The 23,987-nt window shown below is 29.1% G+C and overlaps 2 protein-coding genes across 2 annotated transcripts; both read right to left on the bottom strand.

Annotated features, from left to right (window-relative positions):
• Nucleotides 1–3,027: 3,027 nt before the first annotated feature.
• On the bottom strand, nucleotides 3,028–8,509 carry LOC114176678 (Translation initiation factor 3 protein). The gene is made up of 9 exons (XM_028061789.2): nucleotides 8,124–8,509; nucleotides 7,998–8,037; nucleotides 7,743–7,802; nucleotides 7,037–7,089; nucleotides 6,398–6,453; nucleotides 6,279–6,312; nucleotides 3,842–3,914; nucleotides 3,659–3,751; nucleotides 3,028–3,325 (listed from the first exon to the last, which is right to left on the bottom strand). The coding sequence occupies exons 1-9, from the start codon at nucleotides 8,396–8,398 to the stop codon at nucleotides 3,176–3,178; spliced, it is 834 nt and encodes a 277-aa protein (XP_027917590.1). The 5' UTR covers nucleotides 8,399–8,509; the 3' UTR covers nucleotides 3,028–3,175.
• Nucleotides 8,510–9,749: 1,240 nt separating this feature from the next.
• Nucleotides 9,750–12,167, bottom strand: LOC114176677 (heat shock 70 kDa protein). The gene has a single exon (XM_028061788.2). It carries the CDS (start codon nucleotides 11,920–11,922, stop codon nucleotides 9,973–9,975), a length of 1,950 nt encoding a protein of 649 aa, XP_027917589.1. The 5' UTR covers nucleotides 11,923–12,167; the 3' UTR covers nucleotides 9,750–9,972.
• Nucleotides 12,168–23,987: the final 11,820 nt, after the last annotated feature.

Genomic DNA, 23,987 nt, shown 5'->3' with positions numbered 1-23,987 from the left:
AAATCTTTTTCATTAATTAGGAATTGTAGTTGTACAAATAAGAGAGATAAAAAAAGAGAAATATAAAATAAAACTTCAAAAAGTATCGTAAATTTAACAGTGTTCATGAATAATATAATATCGTTTTTATATTTTTCATGCACTCGCTTTGAATTTGTGTTTATTCTCGTCTTCTTTTTCTTTTCACGAATTATCTTACTATGACTTCATAATTTACTTTTAATGTATAAATTAAAAAGAGTGTCAAAATGGTAAAAAATTACACTAAATTTTCTTCTTCTTTTCTCAATCATCCAAAAGTTTATTAAGTTTTGAAAAGAGTTATAGCTAGTTCGAGTTAATTAGAAATTAAAAAAAAAAAAATATGTTCATACAGTAAAATTATAAAGTGAGAAAATTATACTGTAATTTATATAAGTTTCGTATCTTTATTATATCAGTTATCTGTATTATTTCCATATTTGTTTTTAAATTGATTTGTGTTTCTTTGTAGCTGTTGTTCATACAAAAATAGCGTAAAAAATGGGCAAGAACTGTCAGATGCGAAAGGATGGCATTTTCATATGTAACTACTACTAGTTTATGCATTAGCTTCTGCTTTAATTTTTGGAATAATTTAAGCAACAAAACTATAAAATTGGAGGTAGCACAAAAGTACCAATAAAATAATTAAAACGTGTATTGAAAATTAGCGATATATATTCAAGAATTAAGGTAATAGTAAGTAATTAAAAACTTATTTCATATCATAAAAAACTTGTTTTGAATTTACTTAATGTTAAGAATTTTTTGCATGGCAGCTTTATATTTTCGGGGACTAGAATAATGTTTTATTTATTAAAAAGAAAACACTTAAAAGAAAATAATTCAAAACTATTCTCATATAAGCAACCATCTATCTCCGAGAATTTGAAACTTCCATGTAAATGAATGAAGAGATAATTTGATTTTAAATAACGTGGAAATATGACCTCGTGTTAGTTACTCTATCGCTTAACATGTTCTTTTAAAATAGATTTTTATTCTCTCATGGTTGTTAGCCAAAGTAACCACATGTTATCTGAATTTTAAAAACAAGGGTCTTTTTAATTATTATCTTCAAGATAATGGTTCAAAATTTAATAAAAAAAATTATCGAATATCATGTTAACATAATACATTAGCAAAAATCTAAGGCGATCCCAAATAAAGCTCTATATAAATAGTAATGCAATCTCAAACCACACAATGTCAAACAATTTCTTTTTATATATAAATACGAAAAGAGTTACACTTTTTTATATTAAAATATTATATAAGTTAAACTTGTTCTTTCTTATAATTGTTAATTAAAAAATTATACGAACAATTAATCTTATTAAAGAGGAGATTATTGTAAATGGTATCAACTGTCCTGTGACAAGAGTCAAGTTGACCGAGTCATAATACTGTAGTGTTTGAACTGTTAAACTCTTAAGTAAGTGAAAAGAGTTACATCTTAACTAATAGTATAGCTTTTAATCTAGTGATAAGCGTTCGATCCAACAATTAGTATAAAATTGAGTTACCTGAATTATGGTAAAAGAACTTTATAATTTTAAAGTAGACCAATCCCTTTACGTGTACGTTATTAATAATCTTTTTTTTTTCTTACAGAAATGCAAGAGTAGTTAAACTCATTACATTTTTGGTTGTTTGATAATAATGGGTGAGAAGTATCCACTTATGTATAGGCCTTTTCTCTATAAGAAACTATATGAATATCCCCTGAAGATTAGGCACGTAATGGACCAGAAAAGGGGCAATCAACGTCTCAACAACAAAACAAGTCAAAACAAGTCACTGCAGAAAGCAAAGGATGTTACTCGACTTACCTTAAATACACTTCCTATTACTTTGGCTTAATTGCCTCTTCTTTAGGAAAATGCAATTAGAAAGTGCACTAAACATTCCAGTTAGAGAAGATTTCACGTCATCTCACAAAAACCAGAAGATATTACTTAGACTTCATTAACATTTTTAGTCACTCTACTTTAGACTTTTTAGGATTTTTGGTCTTTTAATTTTATGAGGGTAAAGTAAGTCTATGTTAAATTAAGTAATGTTAATCCCCAGATAAACCTATCAACCAAAAATATCAAATTGAACTAAACAAATTCAGTCTTCTTCACTCCAAACCGTAATTTTATTGCATAAAATATTTCAAATTTTTATAATTTTGTTACTAATTTCTTAGCTTTAAACTTTTAATCTCAGATCATCCTAATCCACCTTAAATATTTATAAAAAAAAAATAGAAATTTAAGATTATAGAACAGAAGAACATCAGCAAATAGTATTTTTTTTTAATTTCTAAAAATGAATAAATATATGCAAATAGCTTAAGTGATCACGTCCAACGGAGAAAATATGTCAAAGTATCACACGATGTCTTTCGGTCTCTCTTTTCATATGTCACTTATAAATATAAATAAATTTCATCTTATTAGTTTTTAAAATATATACCAACTTAAAATATATTTATTATAAAATAAAATAAGGCGCAGGATAACGTGTTGCTTTCAGGAGGAGTGGAGTACGTTGTGCTTACTCATGCGAGCAAAAACATGTGGAAGATTTTAGTTTTCTTGGGACGTAAGCACTTCAAAACTAAGCTACCTTCAAATCGTTAGGTCCGTAAGTTGCAGCCTCTACATCTTTAGTTAAAATAACAAGCGTTAGAGCAGAACCTACACATAAGCAGGATCCAGAAAGAGGTACTTAGCGTTAGCTTAACCAAATTAGGCAGGAACAAACCCAAAAATTGACGGGCTTCCTTCCAAATCAATCGTTTGTTAGGACCATGTGCTTCTTGTCTTCATCAAGGTATGGACCCTTCCACCTGTCACTAACTTTACATGCATTGAATTGGAACACAAGTATGCAAATATTACTGTCAAACTCAAAAATTAAATGAGCATGCATATATTACCCACATGCGATTGTCCTTTTATGATTAGTCTTGCGAAGACGGTTAGTGGTATACTGGTATGGTATCCCTTCAGCAACTTGTGTTCGAAAAGCCAAGGCTGCCTCTATAATTAAAATCCTCGAGAATTTATATGATATTATTGCACATGAATTATAAATCATACAACTCAGACCAATAAGTTACTCAATTCATTCTACAATTAGAAACTAGCTTGGAAGTTTTCGGTTACGCTTGGACACTGGCGGAGACTTCATCTTTAGCGGACTTATCTTTTTTCTTTGGTGGTTCCTGAGTTTTCTGTACAGCAGCTTTGTTTGGTACCAAAATTATGAAGATATTTCTGTCACGGAAGTTTTTTGCCTCCTCTAGTCCAGCCTGCACATATGTGGTTTTGATAGAAAATTTAAACAGGTAATAAGATATGTCTCTAATGACCATAAAATTAGATATCGGGACAGAAGACTGAAATGAATTCACTAAAAGTAAATCCAATGCACAAAAGAAATCAAACGGAAATAGAAAATGTAGTGGTGCCTGAGAATTATTAAAGTGTGCTAAGTAAGGGACTATAACACAATAAAATACCAGAGTATAACATATCAGGATCTACTTTTCTTGTAAGCAGTATCGTTTTGTATGGAAAATAGTCAGGTTTTTAATACCTAAAAATATGATGAGTATAACACACGGGAAAGTGACATGACGTACCTCCCCAACATCATTCTGAAAACGTGTAATAAGCTCAATAGCAATATTCCTGAATTCATTTTCACGACCCTTAAGGTTTACTATGACCTTAACCTGCAGGAATGGATCCCAATGATCTCAATATATTAGTATACGTGTAGGAGCACCGTGCTTAATATGACATGACAATATAATTCATGCAACCTTGTCACCATCTTTCAAAAATTTCCGTGCAGCTCTCAAACGCACTGAATAATCATGCTCATCTATGTTGTAACTGTTAAAATTAAGTACAAAGAATTAGTAACAGAAAGCCATAAGTACAAGACTGTTCTAGTAAAAATAACTGAGAATAACTACAACTCAACCACAGCTCATGAAAGGCAATAGCTGTAACTGCTCTAATTATGGAAGAAAAGCGTAATTACAGAATAAGTTTTATGCATGTAATTAGTACTGCAACAGCAGTTTCCTATATCTTTACAGCGTGATGATCATTGATCACATAAAACTTCCTCAGTTCATCATTGAGCAAATATGGTAAACAAACTCCTTTTAGCGCATCTTGGCCTAATTGATCCCATGTTCAATACCAAGAAACAGTATATTAATGATAAAATGCCCAACATACGCAATTTTTTTTCTATATTACTTTCATCTAGTCTCTTAAAATAGTAGACAGCCTGATTAAGACCAGAACAAATTGTCTCTAGAAGAAAATAAGGCTGGTAGGAAAAAACATGAATTAGAGATACCTAAGTTTTAAGTTGTAGCTTGTTGTAAAACTTAAATCAAAGGGGGAAGTATTTAATTATATATAAGTATTGAGAAAATATGTTGTGAATGTACAGAGGTTAGGAGATAGGACCATAGCTCTATAATTTGTAAAGGGTAAATATGTTAAGTTCTTATAAAATGAACGAACAATATAAATACCATTCATTTTAGGGACCAAAATAATTTCTGGAAGTCAAGTGTTGACATGACACCACATACACACTATTGGATGCCACCTAGGTTGCTATGCAACCTCCCATTAAACATGTAAATGGTTAACTAATGTTTATAGCAGTTGGAATCAAAAGTATTAATTTTAGATTCTAAACGGCTAAAGTCCAAGGGAAAACTTTACAAGAAATAAAAATTAAAATGTGCTCATTTTACAAATTTAACCCAATTTGTAAAAGAAAGGGGGGCTTTAAATGTGATCAATGCTTATGTACCACTAGAAAAGGTAGAAGGGTGCCACGACATAAGATTTTGGGAAGATTTCGAAGCTTTAGAGGTAATATTACCACTAGGAGAAAAAAAAATAGAGGGAACATAAATGGCTGTGCAGAGAGCACATCTAGAAGTGTAGAAGATACATGGATTTAAATGGGGATTATGATCAAGTAGAAACAAATAAGATGGTTATGTTCTCATTATTATTTTTCATAAGGAAATCAGAGAGAAAACTTTGCATGGACTACAAAGTCAGACATAGTGAGAGCTTGAGTCCCCAACATTGAATCTTGATCACGGCCATAAGAGATGAGAGGGGAGTAAGAAGGAAAAGCCAAGGCAGGATTAAGAGGTGAATTGAATTGAAAGAATAAGAAAAAACTTTCAGTGAAGAGTTATAGAAGTGAGTTAGGAGCCACATGGAAGTGTAGATGATATGTAGCACTGCACCAAAGGTCAACTTTGAACCCTTATCCCTTTACCTTACTATTGAATGCGTTTTGAGCATACTGAAAGATTTGATGCCATGATGCGTGCTTTATACCACTGACATAGCTGTAGTTGGAGAATCAAGAGAGGAAATATATAAAGTTGAAGATGTAATGACGAGCTTTGAAATCTCACGGATTTTGCTGACGCAATAACCCTAGCAAGAAAGTAAAACTAGGAGAGTATAGTACACCACAAGTCATGTTATTTAAGTATCTAGTTTCCATCACATGGACTAACAGAGAAACGGTGGGAAGTATATACAATAGGATTCACGATAAAGAAAATGGAGGAGTTCTTTGGGTATCATTAGTGACAAAAAGGTACCAACCAAGCTTAAAGGAAGATTTTATCACACAACTCTGTTGTATGGAACTGAATGTTGGGTGGTAAAAAGCTAAGAGATAATTTCATTGTAGCAAAAATGAGTGGACACACCAAACGAGATAAAATTAGGAATCTATTAGAGAAAAAAGTAAGAATGGCTTCTATAGTAGAAGAAATGATAGAAACTCACGTTAGGGGATTTGGACATGCATAGAAAAGATATTTAAAACCCCCAACAAGGTGAGTAGATTGGATGAAAGGTAGCCTGATCAATACAGACAGAGGAAAACTGAGAAAAACTATATGTGAAACCATATGACATCATTTGGTCCATGTAGTCAAATTCGTCTAGTGGGGAAAGATTAGGTTGTTGTTGCTCCTCTAGTTTCCTGACATTAACATAAATAATTAACTTGTGTAGATGTGTGTGATACCTTTCCCGAGAACACATAGTTAACCAAAACCAAACTAGATTGCCTGAAATATCGAAATATACTTCTTCAGATTTCTAACACTTATTAAAAATATTAATAAAAGTGGTATTTGATCCATAATTAAGAAATCTGAAGAAAAATAGTTCAAGATTAGCTTAGGACATTACCCCATTTTGAGCTCCTTCAAATCCATCCGACTAGCTACATTTAAAAGACTTTTAGGTCAGTAATTTATTGTTTTTTTCTGAGTTTTGCATATAATTTAGAAGAAAAAATCAATGTTTACCAGCACTTTTCTTCTGTTGTCCTCTTTTCTTCTTCTGTTGTTCGTATCGATATTTGCTGTTCAGAATAAAATATAAGGATCAATTACATGGTCCAGCAACTCTTAAACTATAAGAATACAAGTGCTCAATCATGTCAAACAGATGTAGATTTAGGCACGTCCTTTCATGCAGATTCATTTCATTTAGTCAAACGAACATCAAATGCTATAGTCTTTATTGAAACAACTACACAAGTGTCAATTAATCTCCCCATTGATCCCCGGTTACTTATTTCTGTATCATGAGTTCACAACACCCCACCCCAAAAATACGTGGAAGCACGACATTCATTTACAGACAGCTGAATGCAAACAATACTCCCACCTCAGCCGCCACTGTTCCCAAACTAATAAAATTGAACACAACATAGTTGCACAAGGCCAGAATCAAGAGAAACTGGAAACTAAATTTTATTAGTCCTCTATCAACCCGATTCAAACTACTTAATTTTCAAGTATTGTTAAACAAGTATACACACAGATCATTAACTGCTAAATAGATTGAAAAAATGCATAAATATTTTGATACGGCCATCAACCATCGCCATTTTGATACCAGAAATGCAGAGGTTTTTCTCTCGTGATACACAAAGATCATACCTGTAATTCATTATTCTAACAACAGGAGGATCTGCTTCCGGGGATAATATTACCTGACCAATAAACGAGAGTAAATAAGCTTAGACATTGACGTCACAAACTTCCCACTGAATGAATTGTCAACTTTCCTGAACCAATTAGGTTTTCAAGACCATATTAAAACAGACTGCATTCACTTTTATTTGTGATATCTGTTTAAAGCTTTGTTTGGATAGATTTCTCTGTAATCACTCATGGGGAAGAAAATAAAAAGGTAAAATGAATTGAGATTCTAATATAAGTTAAAACCAACTTATCACCTGTTGCGGAAATTAGATGAGAGAACTTCTGTAAAAGTTAAAGTGCTTAAGTTTATCTTAATTTATGGAAAAAAAAAAAAAAACTTGATTCATTTTACCTTCTTGTTTTCCTACAAGTGTTTATAGAAAAGTTTATTCAAACATGAACTAAGTGAAACTATAGGAAGTACTTTCGCTTTCTATTTACTGCCATTTCCATCATCTACCGAAACTAGGCATAGTGAAAATAAGTTATATTAATTAAGCTGAAATTATATGGCAAAACATATACAACTAAAGAGTATACTTTCGAACTCAGACAAAAACATAAGATGGGGAAATGTAAATGAGAAAACCACAACATTGTAGTCAACAAGTAGTGGAAAACTTAACACAGAAACAGCAATCTCAGGCACAAGACATCATACCAAATCAAGTTCGACATCTTCAGCCATTTGAATGGCGTCGTCAATTGACATTACTCCAACCTACAAAAGCACAACAAGTTCAGCAACCTCCGCTAGCTTGAGACCGAATTAGAAAGATTCACAACTCAAAGAATACAATCCTCGATTCAATCAATCAAACAAAACTTCTAAACGTAGTAGCTTAGTTTAGAAGTGCTTCTCTAGCGCACAGAATTGAAAGCGTTGAAATACAAAAGAAGGAAAAAAAGAACAAACCATGTTCTGGTTCTGATCAATAAGCCTCACGGTATCTGACCTATTTCAAATTCAAAGCATTCTCAATCACGAAATTCCAGAGGAAGCATAAGAGAGAAAGGAATAGACGAGGAGCGAGTAGAGAACCTGAGAGTGGAGAGGTCGAGAGCTTGGTCGTCATCGGTTTCGGGCTGGCGTCTCCGGGGGTCGCCGGAGCCGAAGGAGCGAGAGCCGCCGCCGCCGCCACCGCCGTAGCGTGCGGTTACGTAGAAGAGAGAGGTGGAGAGAGAAGGATCGTATTTGAGGGAATTGGGATTAGAGAGGGAAAGGCCGAAGACTTTGGAATGAGAAGAAGTGAAGAGAGGAGAAGGTGTGGCGTGGTAGTGAAAGAGTTTGAAGGGGACGGAGGTGATGCCAGCCATGGCACGCGGACCCTTCCTTATTCACGCTTCAACTATGGCGCATATCTCTTATCCTAAACTCTGAGACACATATTAGCTCCACTCGCTCCTTTCAAACTCCAGCAGCGCAAAAATACTACTACATAACTCAAACATTTAAGCCTAATAATAATAATAAGCTCTATTTTTTTTTCATTTATTTTATTTCTTATCACAAATTTTTGGTTAAAATAATAATTACAATATGCACTAGTGACTGAAAATTACAAAATGTTTCGGTATTAATGTTTTTATCAACCGAGAAAGTATTTAATACCTTTACATTTTTAGCATGTTGATATATTTATTTTATGTTAAAATGTTTTTGTTATCATCTATCTAGGGTTATATATAATGTGAAGAAAACATTAAATATATCTTATTTTGAACAATTTAAATTACTTAAAAAAACAAGTACGACTATTATGTCAGATACTTTTAATGAAAAATCAAATTTAATTTATTCCCAGTATTATCCATTAATTTTAACAAAACATCTTATAACACGTTTATTATTTTAAAGTTATAGTTACATGTGAAAATCATAAATCCTTGAATCTTATTTTTAGTTTTTGCGTTTCTTGGCACCTCTTTTATATTAATTATTGTTCAATTTTATCAAAATAAAAAAAAAATCATAAATTCAAACTTCGTCTTCTACACTGATCTAGAATTAACTAACTATTTGAGGAAGTGTCATCATCACCTTATAAAAAAGTCTTAACCTCGTCCATGCGAACATATAAAATTTTCATTTCATATCCTATCTTGTAAAGCAGTGATTCATTTCATACAATTCAGTAACTGAAATCTTGTAACTTCAAAATTCTTGTAACATATTATATAATGTAATTCTTAAATAAGGTAAAGTGTTTATATTTAATAGATGAGAAGTGATACTTTAACAAAGTTTTTTTTACAAATTTTGACAAATAACCATCTTTGATAAAAAAAATCTTAAAATTTTATTATTTCATTATCTTAACTTCCATTAAAAATAAAAAAACTACTCTATTTAGTAATTTTGTCAACTTTATTAACCTAATCTTTGTCAAAAAATTATTTTCCAGATTAATTCAAAAACTGAGTCTAGTGACTTTCAACATCAAAGTCAGCTTTCCCATACAGGTGCAGGGCTGAGTGATCTTTGAGAGTGGCAATGATACCTAAATATTCTATTTTCTTTCCCTCGATAGGTATTTGATAATTCAAAATATTTTCTTTGAAATAAATTATATGCAATTCTTCTGACAAGATAGGAAACATAACCACAGGAGTTACATGCAATGAAAACAAATCAACATATTCCTTTAGAAAATTCACAGTAGCAAACTTGTTCTGAATCAAAACATTTATTGTTGAACCAAACTGTAAAATTACATTAATCTCAGCTTCCTACTGAAAGAACTAAACAAAGTTTTATTCACTCTTCATGAAACTTCACATCACTAACCTTACCAAAATAAGAACAGAATTAACAGAGTACACAACAACAAAGATCCTGGTCTTGATTCACTCTGGAACAGAAGTTGAAGTTAGTCACACACATCTCAGTCTCAGTCAACTTCTTCAATCTTAGGTCCAGCGCCAGAACCAGAACCAGATCCACCACCAGGCATGTCATCAGCCATGGGAACATCTCCACCAGCCCCACCCTGATACATCTTAGCAATAATGGGGTTGCAGATCCCTTCCAACTCCTTCTGCTTGTCTTCAAACTCATCCACTTCCGCCAACTGGTTCCCCTCCAGCCACTGAATCGCATCCTCCACAGCCTTCTCAATCTTCTGCTTATCATCCGCCCCCAACTTCCCCCCAATCTTCTCATCCTTTATCGTGTTCCTCATGTTGTAAGCATAGTTCTCAAGCGAGTTTTTCGCTTCCACCTTCTTCTTCACCTCTTCATCCTCTGCCTTGTACCTCTCCGCATCCTTCACCATCTTCTCTATCTCCTCCTTGCTCAACCTTCCCTTGTCGTTGGTGATAGTAATCTTGTTCTTCACACCCGCGGTTTTATCCTCCGCAGAGACATTCAAAATCCCATTAGCATCAATGTCGAAGCAGACATTAATCTGAGGAACCCCTCTTGGTGCAGGAGGGATCCCAGTGAGCTCAAACTTCCCCAGAAGATTGTTGTCCTTTGTTCGAGCACGTTCTCCTTCAAACACTTGGATTAAAACCCCGGGTTGGTTGTCGGAATAAGTCGAGAAAATCTGCTCCTTCTTGGTGGGAATCGTTGTGTTCCTCGGAATCAACACTGTCATAACACCACCGGCAGTTTCAAGCCCAAGACTGAGTGGAGTCACATCCAACAGCAACAAATCCTGAACCTTCTCGTCCCCTTCACCGCTCAAAATCGCAGCCTGAACAGCTGCACCATAAGCAACAGCTTCATCGGGGTTAATGCTCTTGCAAAGCTCTTTCCCGTTGAAGAAATCCTGCAATAGTTGCTGAACCTTCGGGATCCTAGTGGACCCTCCAACAAGAACAACTTCATGAACGTTACTCTTGTCAATCTTGGCATCACGCAGACACTTCTCCACCGGCTCCATGCACTTCCTGAACAAGTCCATGTTCATCTCCTCAAACCTGGCTCTGGTAATTGTTGCATAGAAATCAATCCCTTCGTATAAAGAATCGATTTCAATGGTTGTCTGCGCGGTGGAAGACAACGTCCTCTTGGCTCTCTCACACGCTGTCCTCAACCTCCTCAACGCTCTGGCATTCCCAGAAATATCCTTTTTGTGCTTCCTTTTGAACTCTGTAACAAAGTGATTCACCAACCTGTTATCAAAATCTTCACCTCCAAGATGAGTATCACCAGCAGTGGCCTTCACTTCGAAAATCCCCTCCTCGATAGTCAATATGGAAACATCAAAGGTTCCACCACCCAAGTCGAAAATAAGCACGTTCTGTTCACCTTTTCTTGAAGCCTTCTTGTCCAACCCGTACGCAATAGCAGCGGCAGTGGGTTCGTTGATGATCCTCAACACATTCAACCCTGAAATTGCCCCTGCGTCCTTAGTGGCCTGCCTTTGCGAGTCGTTGAAATAAGCAGGGACAGTAATAACAGCGTTCTTCACGGAATGACCAAGAAACGCCTCTGCCACTTCCCTCATCTTGATCAACACCATGGAAGATATCTCTTCAGCAGAAAACTTCTTCTCCTCACCCTTGTACGTGACCACGATCATGGGTTTGTCGCCCGGACCCGGCACCACCTTAAACGGCCACAGCTTCATGTCGTTTTGAACCGACGAGTCGGAGAATCTGCGTCCGATTAGACGCTTGGCATCGAAGACGGTGTTCTGCGGATTCATAGCAACTTGGTTCTTGGCAGCGTCTCCGATGAGCCTCTCGGTGTCGGTGAAAGCCACATAAGAGGGTGTGGTTCGGTTGCCTTGGTCGTTGGGGATGATCTCAACGCGGTCGTTTTGCCACACACCTACGCAGCTGTAGGTAGTGCCGAGGTCTATGCCAATTGCTTTGCCTTCCTTCGCAGCCATTGATCACTGAATTAGTAATCCAGAAAACAAGATTCTGAAACTTTGAGAGCTTTGTTGTGTTTGGAGAGTAGTTTGTATTGTGCAGAAACTATGTGTGAGGAGAGAGTATAGCCACAATGGTATATATAGTAGCAGTTAGAAAGTAGAGGGTGAGTTCGAGAATTCACCGGGTGAATTTGGAGGAAGAATGTTTCAGAGCGTGCTAGAGTGTTCTGGACTGTTTCTTCAACATTCGAGAAGGGAAGAGAGAGTGGGTAAGAACTATTTTATGCACTCAATTTATATTATTTTTAAGGAAATTGTTATTTTTACATTCGGACATTTTATATTAAGTATTTTATCTTTTAATTTTTTGTTTTTTTCTTATAAATATAAAAGTTATTTTTTTAATAATCAAAATATTTGTGAAAGTGAAGTGTGTAAAAAATCTTTTTTATTTATAATAATTAATTTCTAAAATAAGTCTTTAAAACCATTTTGCGTTTTATTTCTACTCTTAAGTGATAAAAAGGTTATAGAAAAACAAAATAAATTATTTAAGTTTTAAACTTAAATTTTGATATAATAATAAAATAAAATTTTAGAAATTAGATTGAGTTTTGAAGGAAGGTTGTGAACGTGGCGAGAGTAGAAAGGTGGAAAGTGGCGGTGCATGGGTGTAGCTCCGTGACGACGTTAAAACAGGTGTTGAAAGGAGGAGGACCGCAAAATCGAAAGCAATGACTAGATGGAGATCAACGACAACTATTCATAAGCTGATATCAATAAAACCATCTTCAAGTTTTGGATTTTCCTCTTCCACAGCTCATATCGTCAGATATTAGAATAGGTTCTGTTATTTACTTTCACACTTTAATAATTTTTTACGCCTATTTTACATTTACTTTTTTAGTTTTTATTTCTTTTCTTCCTTACTGATATCAAAAGTCAGTTGTCAAAGTGTTGAAAATACACCTTTCATTCAAATATATTTTTTAAAACTATTAAATAATACATTTAATATTTTAAACACTAAATAATATCTAAAATAACAAATATTTTTATTATTATCAAGTTAAAAATAAATTAGTTTAATTTAATTCTTTGAAAATCATAAATATTTTATTATTTTAATATTTTATATATTTATTATAATATAATTAAAATAGATTAATTTATTATAGTGTTTCAATCAAAGTATTCACCTCTTCATAAAATATTATTATAAAAATAATGATCCAAAATTAAATTATAAATTATATAGTTTTATCAACATAATAATATTTATAAATATCAAATTATTGATCTACAAAATTAAAAATAATAAATAATTATGATAAAAAAGTTTATAAAATTACTAAAAAAACTAATAAAATATTATTCTATATTATAGATTGATTAACTCTCAACATAACTCAAACTCATTTAAACATCAAATTAAGTAAGTAAAATTTAATTTGATTCACTTTTAAAAAAATAATAATATTTTGACTTATTTTTTTTATTCATTCCAAAATATAATATTTGATTCATTTTTAAATTTTCATATCCCGTCATTCAAACAAATTCAAAATAAATAATTAAATAATAATTAAAATGATAAACTAAAATTAATAAAATATTATTATTAATTCGAGTTAATTTTTTATTTTAAAACTCATTTTCACACGTAGTTTTACTTTATGGATTTATCTAATTGGAATTAAAATAATTATTTTTTTTGAAAAATAATGATACAATCATTTTTAAAATGTATTAAATTTTATTATATATTGTACCCTCATTGTTATTATGCTCTTATGATAAAACTAATCACTCAATAACAAAATTAATATACAGGATAAATCATTCTTTACTAGGGGTGGTAATTAAGGTCTGGTCCATCGGACCAATCCACAGACCCACAAAAAAAAGCAAGACGGGCTAGGGTAATGAGTTTGCAGGCCCACAGTGGATCGGCTCACATAAGCCCACAGCCCGCGCAGGACGGCCCGCAAGCTTGCATAAATTTTTTTTTTAAAAAAAAAAACTTCCACTTGTATATATTAATTATTTTTTTATGACTATTGCATTAACATTTCAAGTTCTTGTATAACTGGCAAAGACAAGTATTATGTATTATTTAATATGCTAAAATTTAGAGAATACATTGTGTATGTCATAGTATGAATATGATGAAAATGTTAAATTATCAATTTATCATCTAATTTCCCAAAGTCTTTACTTAATTTTGTGAACTTCTTAAAGTTTCTCAATTTTTAAACATTGAAAGTTTTATCACAAAAATTAAAAATTAAAAATAAAAATAAAAAAAAAATAAAAAAAAATGAGCCAGTCCGCGGGTCCGCAGACCATGAAATATGCAGGACAGATCCGTATTTACAATCCGCATAAAGTGTGCGGGACGGAACGGACTAGCCCGTGTTGTGCGGGTCTTATGCAGGTCGGGCCTAAACGGGCCGGGCCGCATTACCACCCACCCATGTTATTTACCCTATAATTGACTAGTTATGAGGTAGAAAAAAATATATTGAGTGTCTTTAGATCAACCTTATTGACAAGTGATAATAATAGGAAGAGTATTTCATTGTTCGTGTTTGGAATCTATTTTTCTAAAACTTTTCGTTTAGAAAAATTGTTTTAAAATTATCTTGAAAGAATTTAAAGGAGATATTTTCTATAAATATAAAGTACTTTTTTATGCAGAGAACATTTAAACTGTTAACTTTGAAATCACTAAATTTTAAACAACAAAATATTATTTAATTAAACAGTAATGTATATTCATCATAATTTATATATATATATATATATATATATATATATATATATATATATATATATATATATATATATATATATATATACATGTGTTATTTTGTAAATATGAATGATAGTATGTTTGTAGGTAATAATAGTGTAATATTATTAAATTAATATATAAAATAAATTTATATTTATTAAAAATAAAGTGAACTGAACAAAGAAATTAATTGTTGATGAATAAAAGAAAAAAGAAAGATAAACAATTTTATAAAAAATAGGTAAAAATAGCCGTTAGTTTTAAAATTTTTAATAAATAATTATATTGTAAAGAGTATAATTGGTATTATGAAATATGAACATAGAAGAGAAATTCTCTTTATATATTGTTATAGATATATAAAGTACGAGAATTATGATAAATATATATTATTATTTAATTCAATAAATATATAAAAATTACCATAAAATAACTTTTAATGATTATTAAAATGTGTATTAGATACGCTTACCGAAAAATTAATACATGCATCTTGTCTAATAATTACTAAGAGAAACTAAATCCTTATTAAATAAGACTTGTGTAAAATATTAAAAATATTAGTTCAAATTTAGCAAAACGTGTAAAAAGTCACTCAAATGATTTGTGGTATATATAAGAAATTTCAAATTTTACTTTAAGAAAAAAAAATCTTAAATAGTAACTAATTTTAATAATCTAAAGTTGTCCGTGTCCAATTTTTATATCAATTTATAAAATAAAAAAATATATTGATTATTAAAATAATCACTATTATGAATAAAAAATTATAAATAGTGACTAATTAATTACCAAATAATTTATAAATTAATTTCTTTGGTAAACATAACTTGAGTAACTAAGGTTTAACATCAATTTATAAGATAATTTCTTTGGTAGTGAACACCTTGATAGCTAAATTTTAGAAACCAATTTAGAGACCACTTATAGTTTTTTATGCATAATAATGACTATTTTAATAACCAATGATTTTTTATTTTGTAAAATTTATAAATTGGTCACCATAATGATTAACAATTTTTTGTCACTAAAAATGGTTGTTAGTGAGACATTTTCTTATAGTGTTACAAGTTAATTTTGTAATGTTAATTAATGTTTAAAGTTCAATTTTTAGCATAATATCAAAGTATTCAAATGGACTTTATCCTAGCAAAACTTGTTATTATTCCACATGTTATTGATTCGCTATTAGAACATCCATTATTATCAATCCACGTTTAAGATGTATATGTCACAACGTGATGGGAGTGTTGGAAGTCTCACATCGATTATAAATAAGGTCAATTTATAATATATAAGTGAGTTTAAACCTCACATTACAACCCGATTTGACATGGTTGACTTAGACTTGCAGATTATGTCTTAATAAACCTTTTAATATGTGGCTTAATTGGTAATTCGATTTTTATATTTAGACTTTTTTATTCGTTTTAGTTTTTGTATTTATTTTTTATTCAACTGAATCACAATATTTGTAAAATAGTCAATGTGGTCCTAGATCACAGATCCCAAACATGTTATTTTTTTTTTCTGTTGCATTGTCAAAAATAGACATTTAAACCTAGTTGTGACTTTTAGGCTTGTTTTCAAAATATATAGAGGAACGACACCAATGTGAAAAGAGACCATATTGTCTCCTTTTAAGGTTTTTTGAAACCCTGAGAAGTCCACGTTCCATTACTGGAATGCGAGAGATAGGTTTAAGTTCCGCTACGAGTTTGCAAGTTTTGGGCGAGCTTCTCTAATTCAAATATTCTGCTACAAGGTTTTCGATCTTCCACCGTTACAATGAGTGCGTGGTTGGACGAACCTTACCTGGTTTGACACTTTTATAGTTTTTAAAGTACTCCTTCCAAAGTTCACAATCACAAATAATTGTGTCTACACGTAAGAACATGAAATAAATAATCTTAATATACTACTAAGATCACTGCAGTGAAATATTTAGTATAATTGAATTACATGTAAAAAAATTATACTCACATGAAAAATGAAAAAAAAAAACATATTTGACTATAAAAATGGAGCGAAAAAATTATTTATTTTATTCGTGTCTCTGATCGGATAAAATTGCAACATTTTATGTTGTGAACCTAATGATAATATTTGATTGTAGAATAAATGAAGAACGAACTATAAATCTTATAGAAAAGTGAAAAAAAGATTAAAAAATGTTTTTAGAGAGACAAAGAGATTTTATTTAATAAATTTGATAATAAAAAATATATATTTAAACTATTACTACTTAAACAACTTTTTTTAGATCTTCACGTTGCTTTTATTTGTTTATATAAAATATCTAAATATAGACCTATGTATAAAGTAAATTCCTTTTATGTTCACATTTAATTTTCAATTTTTTCTTTAAATATCTTTTTTAAATTAAAATGATTATCTTATCAATTTATTGTTTTAATTGTTTTAATTGATCTTTTTTTAAAATTTATTGATATTTTTTAAAAGAATTTTTTTAAACTTAATCATTTATTAATTAAAAATTTGTCTACAAAATAAAATAAAATAATTTATATTTAATTTTATAATAATAAAAAAAATATTATTTTTTATTATTATAAAATAAAAATAACACATATGTGTTTTCACTAATATTTTATAATTCAAATTACCTATCATCTTTCCATCATATTTTACTAATAACATATTAAAAGTCATTTATTTAAAATATAAAACGTAAAGGAATATTACATAACAAAAAATAAATTTATGTTCAAATTATTTAAGTATTTCGAGAAAAAATAATTACAGATTCAACTTAATTTATATAAACCTAAAATAAGTTTAAACCATTAAATAACAAATTGTTAGAGAAAAAATATATGAATAAAATTATGTTCATGTCATTTTATTATTCCTTGAAAACAAGTAATTTTACTATTCCTAATTTTGTAAGATACGTTAATTTTCGCTATTTCACTCAAAAGACAATGACAAAATGGAAATTTAAAACTATTATATAAGTTTTTTTTCCTTACCAGATTCAAATTGCTATTATTTTCTAAAAGGTTATGATTTTTAGATTCAACCAAATTCTATGTCAACAAAACGAATTATTTTAATCAATTTTAAGGAACAAGAAAATAAATACAATTTTTTAAATTTAAGCCACATAAATTAATATAATTTTGTTTAATTACCTTATTTGATATATATGATTAAAACACATGTTTCAGTACAATAATATTACTTTTTTAAAAATGCAAATATTATTTGATCTAGTTTAAAAAAATGCCTACTCTAATCTAGATCACATAACTCACTTAACTAATTTATTCATCACGAATCTAATTTATCCCTACAAGTTTATAAAGATGCAACTTGATAAAGCGAGGAAGATTTTCATTATTTCATATTTATTTTTTAAGAAAAAAATTATCTTCATTCTCATATCAATTATTGATAAAATAATTATTTCAATTTTAAAAAATATTTTAAAAAGTAAATTAAAAAATAAATGTAAAAAATAGGAAAATCCCTTTATAATTAAACTAACATAAACACATGTTATCGTAAGTGGCAGATTTTCAGACAAAACTTAAGAGGTACCAAGATAAAATGTTGAATATGTTTTTAGTCTATGAACTTTGATGCAAAATTGAAATTCGTTATTATTTGAAACTTTGATACATTTTAATCCTCAAACTTCAAATGAATGGATATAATTATTTTAATTCAATTACGTTAATTTTTGTAAACTTAAATATACATTTGGTCCCTATTTTTGTTGTTTTTATTCAATTTGGTATCTATTTTCGTTTTGTGTTCAATTAGGTTCTCATTTTCGTCACATTTTTGTCAGTTTGGTCATTTTCACTAACGGTGTTTAAAAAGTTAATCTTTTTGAACAGTACATGTCACGTGTCAGCTTCTGTTTTTTTTGTTTTATTTTTTTAATTATTTTAATTTCAAAAAAATTATCCACGTGTCAAGTCACAATTATGCCACGTGTCAACACTAGTGTCACATGTTAGTGTGTGGTAGTATTATTATTTTTGTTCAATTTAATCCCTATATTCGTTATATTTGTTCAATTTAGTCTCATTTTTTGTTAAAATAAACAAATTTTGTCCCTTTCAAATTGACACTAAATTTAATATCTTTTTTTCAAATTATATTAATATTTTTTCTGAATTTGACATTTGAATTTATTAATTTTGAAATTCAATTATAAATTATTAAATTGAATTATAAATTGAATAAAATTCTTATATTTAATTGCTAAATAAAATATAATTATTTAAAATATTATAAGAATATAATTATTAATTTTTTTTTCTAATATTTATATTCTAAAATATTTTAAAAATTGATACATAAAAATATTTTAAATATTCAAAATATTTTAAAAAAGTAAACTAATATTTGTAAAATTAACATTTAAATATAAAATATTTTAGATTTTAATATAAAATAGTAAATATTTTAAATTTAAATGTGAATTTTACAAATATTAATATATATATATTTTTAAAAATTTAATAACTATATTTTAATAATATTTAAATAATTATATTCTATTTAACAATTGAATCTTAGAATTATATTCAATTTATAATTAAATATTATAATTTATAATTGAATTTAAAAAATAACTAATAATAATGTCAATTTTAAAAATTAAATGGTTATATTTTACCAAAATTTTGGACTAAATTAAACAAAAATAATGAATATAGGGATTGAATTGAACAAAAATAATGAATATTGAGACTAAATTAAAAAAAAAATAAAAATACAACCACAAATTGACATGTGACATCAGCATTGACACGTGGCACAATTGTGACTTGACACGTGGACATTTTTTTAAAAATTAACTAAAAAAAATTAAAAAAATAACAAAATAAAAAAAAACAGAAACTGACACGTGGCATGTAATGTTCAAAAATGTTAACTATTTAAACACCATTAGTGAAAAGGACCAAATTGACCACAATTTGACAAAAATGAGGATCTAATTGAACACAAAACAAAAATAAGGACCAAATTGAATAAAAATAACAAAAATAGGAACCAAATGTATATTTAAGCCTTTTTTTATGTGTCGAACGCGTTTTTCGAACAGATATTAAAACGATAACGTGTCAGACACTGTAAACAACTCAAATGCTAGAATAAAACGCATCTATACTTTCAAAGAAATTTAAAGTAATTGAATTAAAAGAACTATATACAGTCATTTCTAACGTTTTGGAACCAAACTATATTAATGTTTCAGATAAAGACATACTTTAATTTCACATGAAAACTTAAAAATTAAAAGCATATTTAACATGAGAAATATATAAATTTTTTAAAAATATTAATTGCCCTAAAATTATATATATATATATATATATATATATATATATATATATATATATATATATATATACTACCTACATAGAAAAAAATTTGGGGGAGGGCGGCCATGGCTCCCCTATATACACTAAGGTTCGTCCCTAGCTCTAGCTATCACGTTTATATGTATGCATTGTTTCACTGTCTATAAATGTATAAATGAATAATATTATATTAGTAGGTGAGAATATTGTAATTAGTGGTGGATCTTGAACAATATGTTTGGGGAGACAAAATAATATATTCAAGATTTACATATTTAAATTAACTTATGCAATAAAAATTAATATATACATTAATATAATTGTAATTGTAAAATAAGTCACACATATATGAAGGATTGTCCTTCATTCCTTTAGATTTTCTAACTCATCTATAATTTGAATCAAAATTAAAATTTTCAGTTATTTTTTTTCTTCAATGTACATAACCATATTGTCGGCAAAAAATTCATCATTCATTTTACTAATGTGAATATATTGATTCAACAAGTCTTCACAAACTTTCATTATACATAATTGTATTGTCATGTTTTCATCTTCACTAATAATTCTCCTTTTATCAATTTTAAAAAATAAATCTATTATTTTATTTTTCATCAATATACCTATTTACAAAAATTGAAACTAAACAATAATTTATTACAGTCCGATAAAATATTGTGAAATGTAATTACTAAAAAAAGAATATATTATAATTAATCACATTTAAAAATCGATTACGAAAACAAAAATTAAAAATACTAACACTTTTATATAGATGTATGAAATTTTTTAAAATAACAAATATATCAAATATATAAAAATATATTAAAGTTTTTTAAAAATATTAAATTATACGTAAATTAATATAAAAAATCTGGGGAAGGGGACCAAGGCCCCTTCTGGTTCTCACTAAGCATAGTTACTGATCATAATCTCATTAAATTAATATATAAAATAAAGATAAGATACAAAGTAAATCGATATTTATTAAGAACACGGTGGAATGAATTAAAAAAATGAGAAAAAAATAAATTTAACATAATTTAAAAATGGATGGTTGGTTGTGCTGGGACGGGTGAATCAATCCAAAAGTGAATTTATATTATTATAAAGAGTAATGCATCTTAATTGTCACTAATTAGGCTTTTTTCGATGGCATGTTCGGAGTTAGAGATGTCAAAATGAGTTTCAATCCGTGAGCTAACTCGGCTCACCACGGGTTCGAGCTGGGTTGGGTTGAGAAAAATTTAACTTTTTCAAAAGTGGGTTGAATTCAACCCGGCTCACTTAACCCACGGGTTAAACGGGTTCGAGCCGTGTTGAAGATGGGTTCGCCCACTTAACTCACCAACATTTTTTTACAATTTTTTTTTATTTATTTTTTTATTTATTTTTTTATTTATTTTTTATTTATTTTTAATAATTATTTACTACTCCTATTATATTTGTTCACAATTTCATTTTTTAAATGCTAGAATGTTGCTTAATTATATTTGAATAGTTTGAATGTTTAATTAATTTGATTGTTAAGTTATATATATATATATATATATATATATATATATATATATATGTTGATACTTTAATCTTTAACTATAATTTTTATAGTAAATTACTCAAATAACCATCTTATAAACATTTTTTTCTAAATTAGCATGAAGAAAATGTATAGTTTTTTTATTTATATTTTGTTGAATAGCATGATAGAAAATTTGTAATATTAGCCATGCTTTCTTAGACTAATGGATACTTTCTTGGAAATAATTCTTCATATATTAGTGGTATGATCAAAACATTGGTTCTTGATTTTACTATGATTGTCATCTTATGGGTTACTTAAAAATTTATTTAAATATTTGAATACTAAAAAAAATAATAAATAATTTTTTTAGGTGGGTTGGTGAGCCAACCCACTTAACCCACCAACCCGTGGTGGGTTGAGCCGGGTTACAAAATTTCTGGCTCACCAGAAAGTGAGCTGGGTTGGGTTCACTCATTTTGAACCCGACTCGTGGTGAGCCAACCCGTGTGAGCCGGGTTGGCTCACTTTGACATGTCTAGTTAAATCTAAACATTTGAAAGCTTGATAATTTGATAACTACGTTATTGTTGAATGGTCTATTTTAACAATTTCAATCAAGTTATTAAAACAAAAAATGTTAGGTTCTGTCAATTAGACAATTAGATTATTGTGAATAAGTAAACTTACGAGACTGTACTATTTTGATAAAGTAATTTGAATCTTATCTGATCATTTATCTGTGAAAATAATCATCTAACTTTACTTATTACATATAGACATGTCAAAGTAGTTAAATCTGGGTTCATCACGAGTCGAGTTGAAAAATGTGAACTTAACCCGACTCATTTTATGGTGAGCCAAAAATTTTGCAATCCGACTCAACCCACCACGGGTTGGTGAGTTAAATGGATTGACTCACCAATCCACATAAAAAAATATTTATGTATTTATTTTTAAGCATTCAAATATTTAAATAATTTTTTAAGCAACTCATGAGATAACAATCATAAAAAATCAAGAACTAATGTCTTCGTTATGCTCACCACCAATATATAATATATTATTTCCAACAAAGTGTTCATATAATTTAAGAAAATATGGTTAATGTTACACATTTTTGTCATGCTATTCAACAAAATATATTAAAAAAGATACACATTTTTGTCATGCTAATTAGAAAAATTTGTTTATAAGAATGTTACTTGAGTATTTGACTATAGAGATTATAGTTAAAGATTAAAGTATCAACGTATATAACTTGACAATCAAATTAATTAAAAATTCAAACTATTTTAAAATATGAAATTTTGAACCTATATAATTAAGAGTAGTAAATAATTATTAAAAAAAATAAAAAAATTGTAAAAAAATGTTGGTGGGTTAAGTGGGTCAACCCACCTTCAACTCGGCCGGCTCGAACCCGTGGGTTAAATGAGTTGGGTTGAGTTCAACCCACTTTTGAAAAAACTGAATTTTTTTCAATCCAACCCAACTCAACCTCGTGGTGAGCCAGATTGACTCACGGATTGAAACCCATTTTGACATCTCTAATTACAAATATATAATAAAATATTGAAATAATTATCATATTAATACAATATTTAATCATTTATCTATCATTATATACAAAGAGATTTTCTCTTTATGTTTACAATTATTTATTCACATTTTATCCTTTATAATATAATTATTTATTTACTTTTTAAAGACTAACAATTATTTTATAGGTTTTCTATAAAATTATCCTCACATTTTTTTGACTACATATAAAATGGATTACTTTTTTTTTATAACTATCTATTCATATTTTATCCTTTATAATATAATTATTTATTCATTTTTTAAAATATTTTTATTACAGGTTTTCTATAAAATTTTCGTAACATTTTTTTTTCATTCATCAACAATTATTTTCTTTTTTTTTCTTCATTTATTCAACTTTGCTCTTAATAAATATTAATTTATTTTATAAACTAATTTATTAATATTACAATATTATCATCTAATAATATTATACATATTTAAAAAAATATACACTAGTCATAATTGATTTGTTGAATTGATGAGTTGTATGTTGAACTGCTTATTATGATTTTGTTGAATTAATGAGTTGTATGTTGAACTATTTGATTTTGATATGTGTTTGGTCTTAATTTGGGGAAATGTCTCAAATTGTGTTTTGAGTGATTGGGTACCAGTTATTAATTCTTCAAAACTATTTGAAATCAAGAACACTAAAGGACAGGTGTCCAATCAATCAATTTCATAAGACCAATTTCATCCGAAATGTTGTTTATGATATAGTGTCGGTTGTTGTTACAATGTCATTGGTCGCCAAGCCATTGACTTGGTATCATCGGGACTCGGGTGCCACTTTTGGACCGCCAGGCTCTGAAAGTTAGTGAATTCCAAGGGTTGG

The sequence above is a fragment of the Vigna unguiculata genome, chromosome 3 (genome assembly GCF_037176805.1).
Source record: "Vigna unguiculata cultivar grain cowpea cultivar isolate G323 ecotype 2 chromosome 3, ASM3717680v1, whole genome shotgun sequence".
NCBI lineage: Eukaryota > Viridiplantae > Streptophyta > Magnoliopsida > Fabales > Fabaceae > Vigna > Vigna unguiculata.
This window is presented reverse-complemented; position numbering and strand designations above follow the sequence as displayed.

Bases quoted from the DNA above. Each gene is read 5' to 3' on its own strand.
- LOC114176678 (XM_028061789.2), bottom strand. From the start codon at position 8,398: ATGGCTGGCATCACCTCCGTCCCCTTCAAACTCTTTCACTACCACGCC. The intron at 7,803-7,997 runs GTTTGTTCTTTT...GTGCTTTTGTAG, and splicing joins TTGATCAGAACCAGAACATG to GTTGGAGTAATGTCAATTGA. The intron at 3,326-3,658 runs GTACGTCATGTC...ACATATGTGCAG, and splicing joins TTCAGAATGATGTTGGGGAG to GCTGGACTAGAGGAGGCAAA.
- LOC114176677 (XM_028061788.2), bottom strand. From the start codon at position 11,922: ATGGCTGCGAAGGAAGGCAAAGCAATTGGCATAGACCTCGGCACTACC.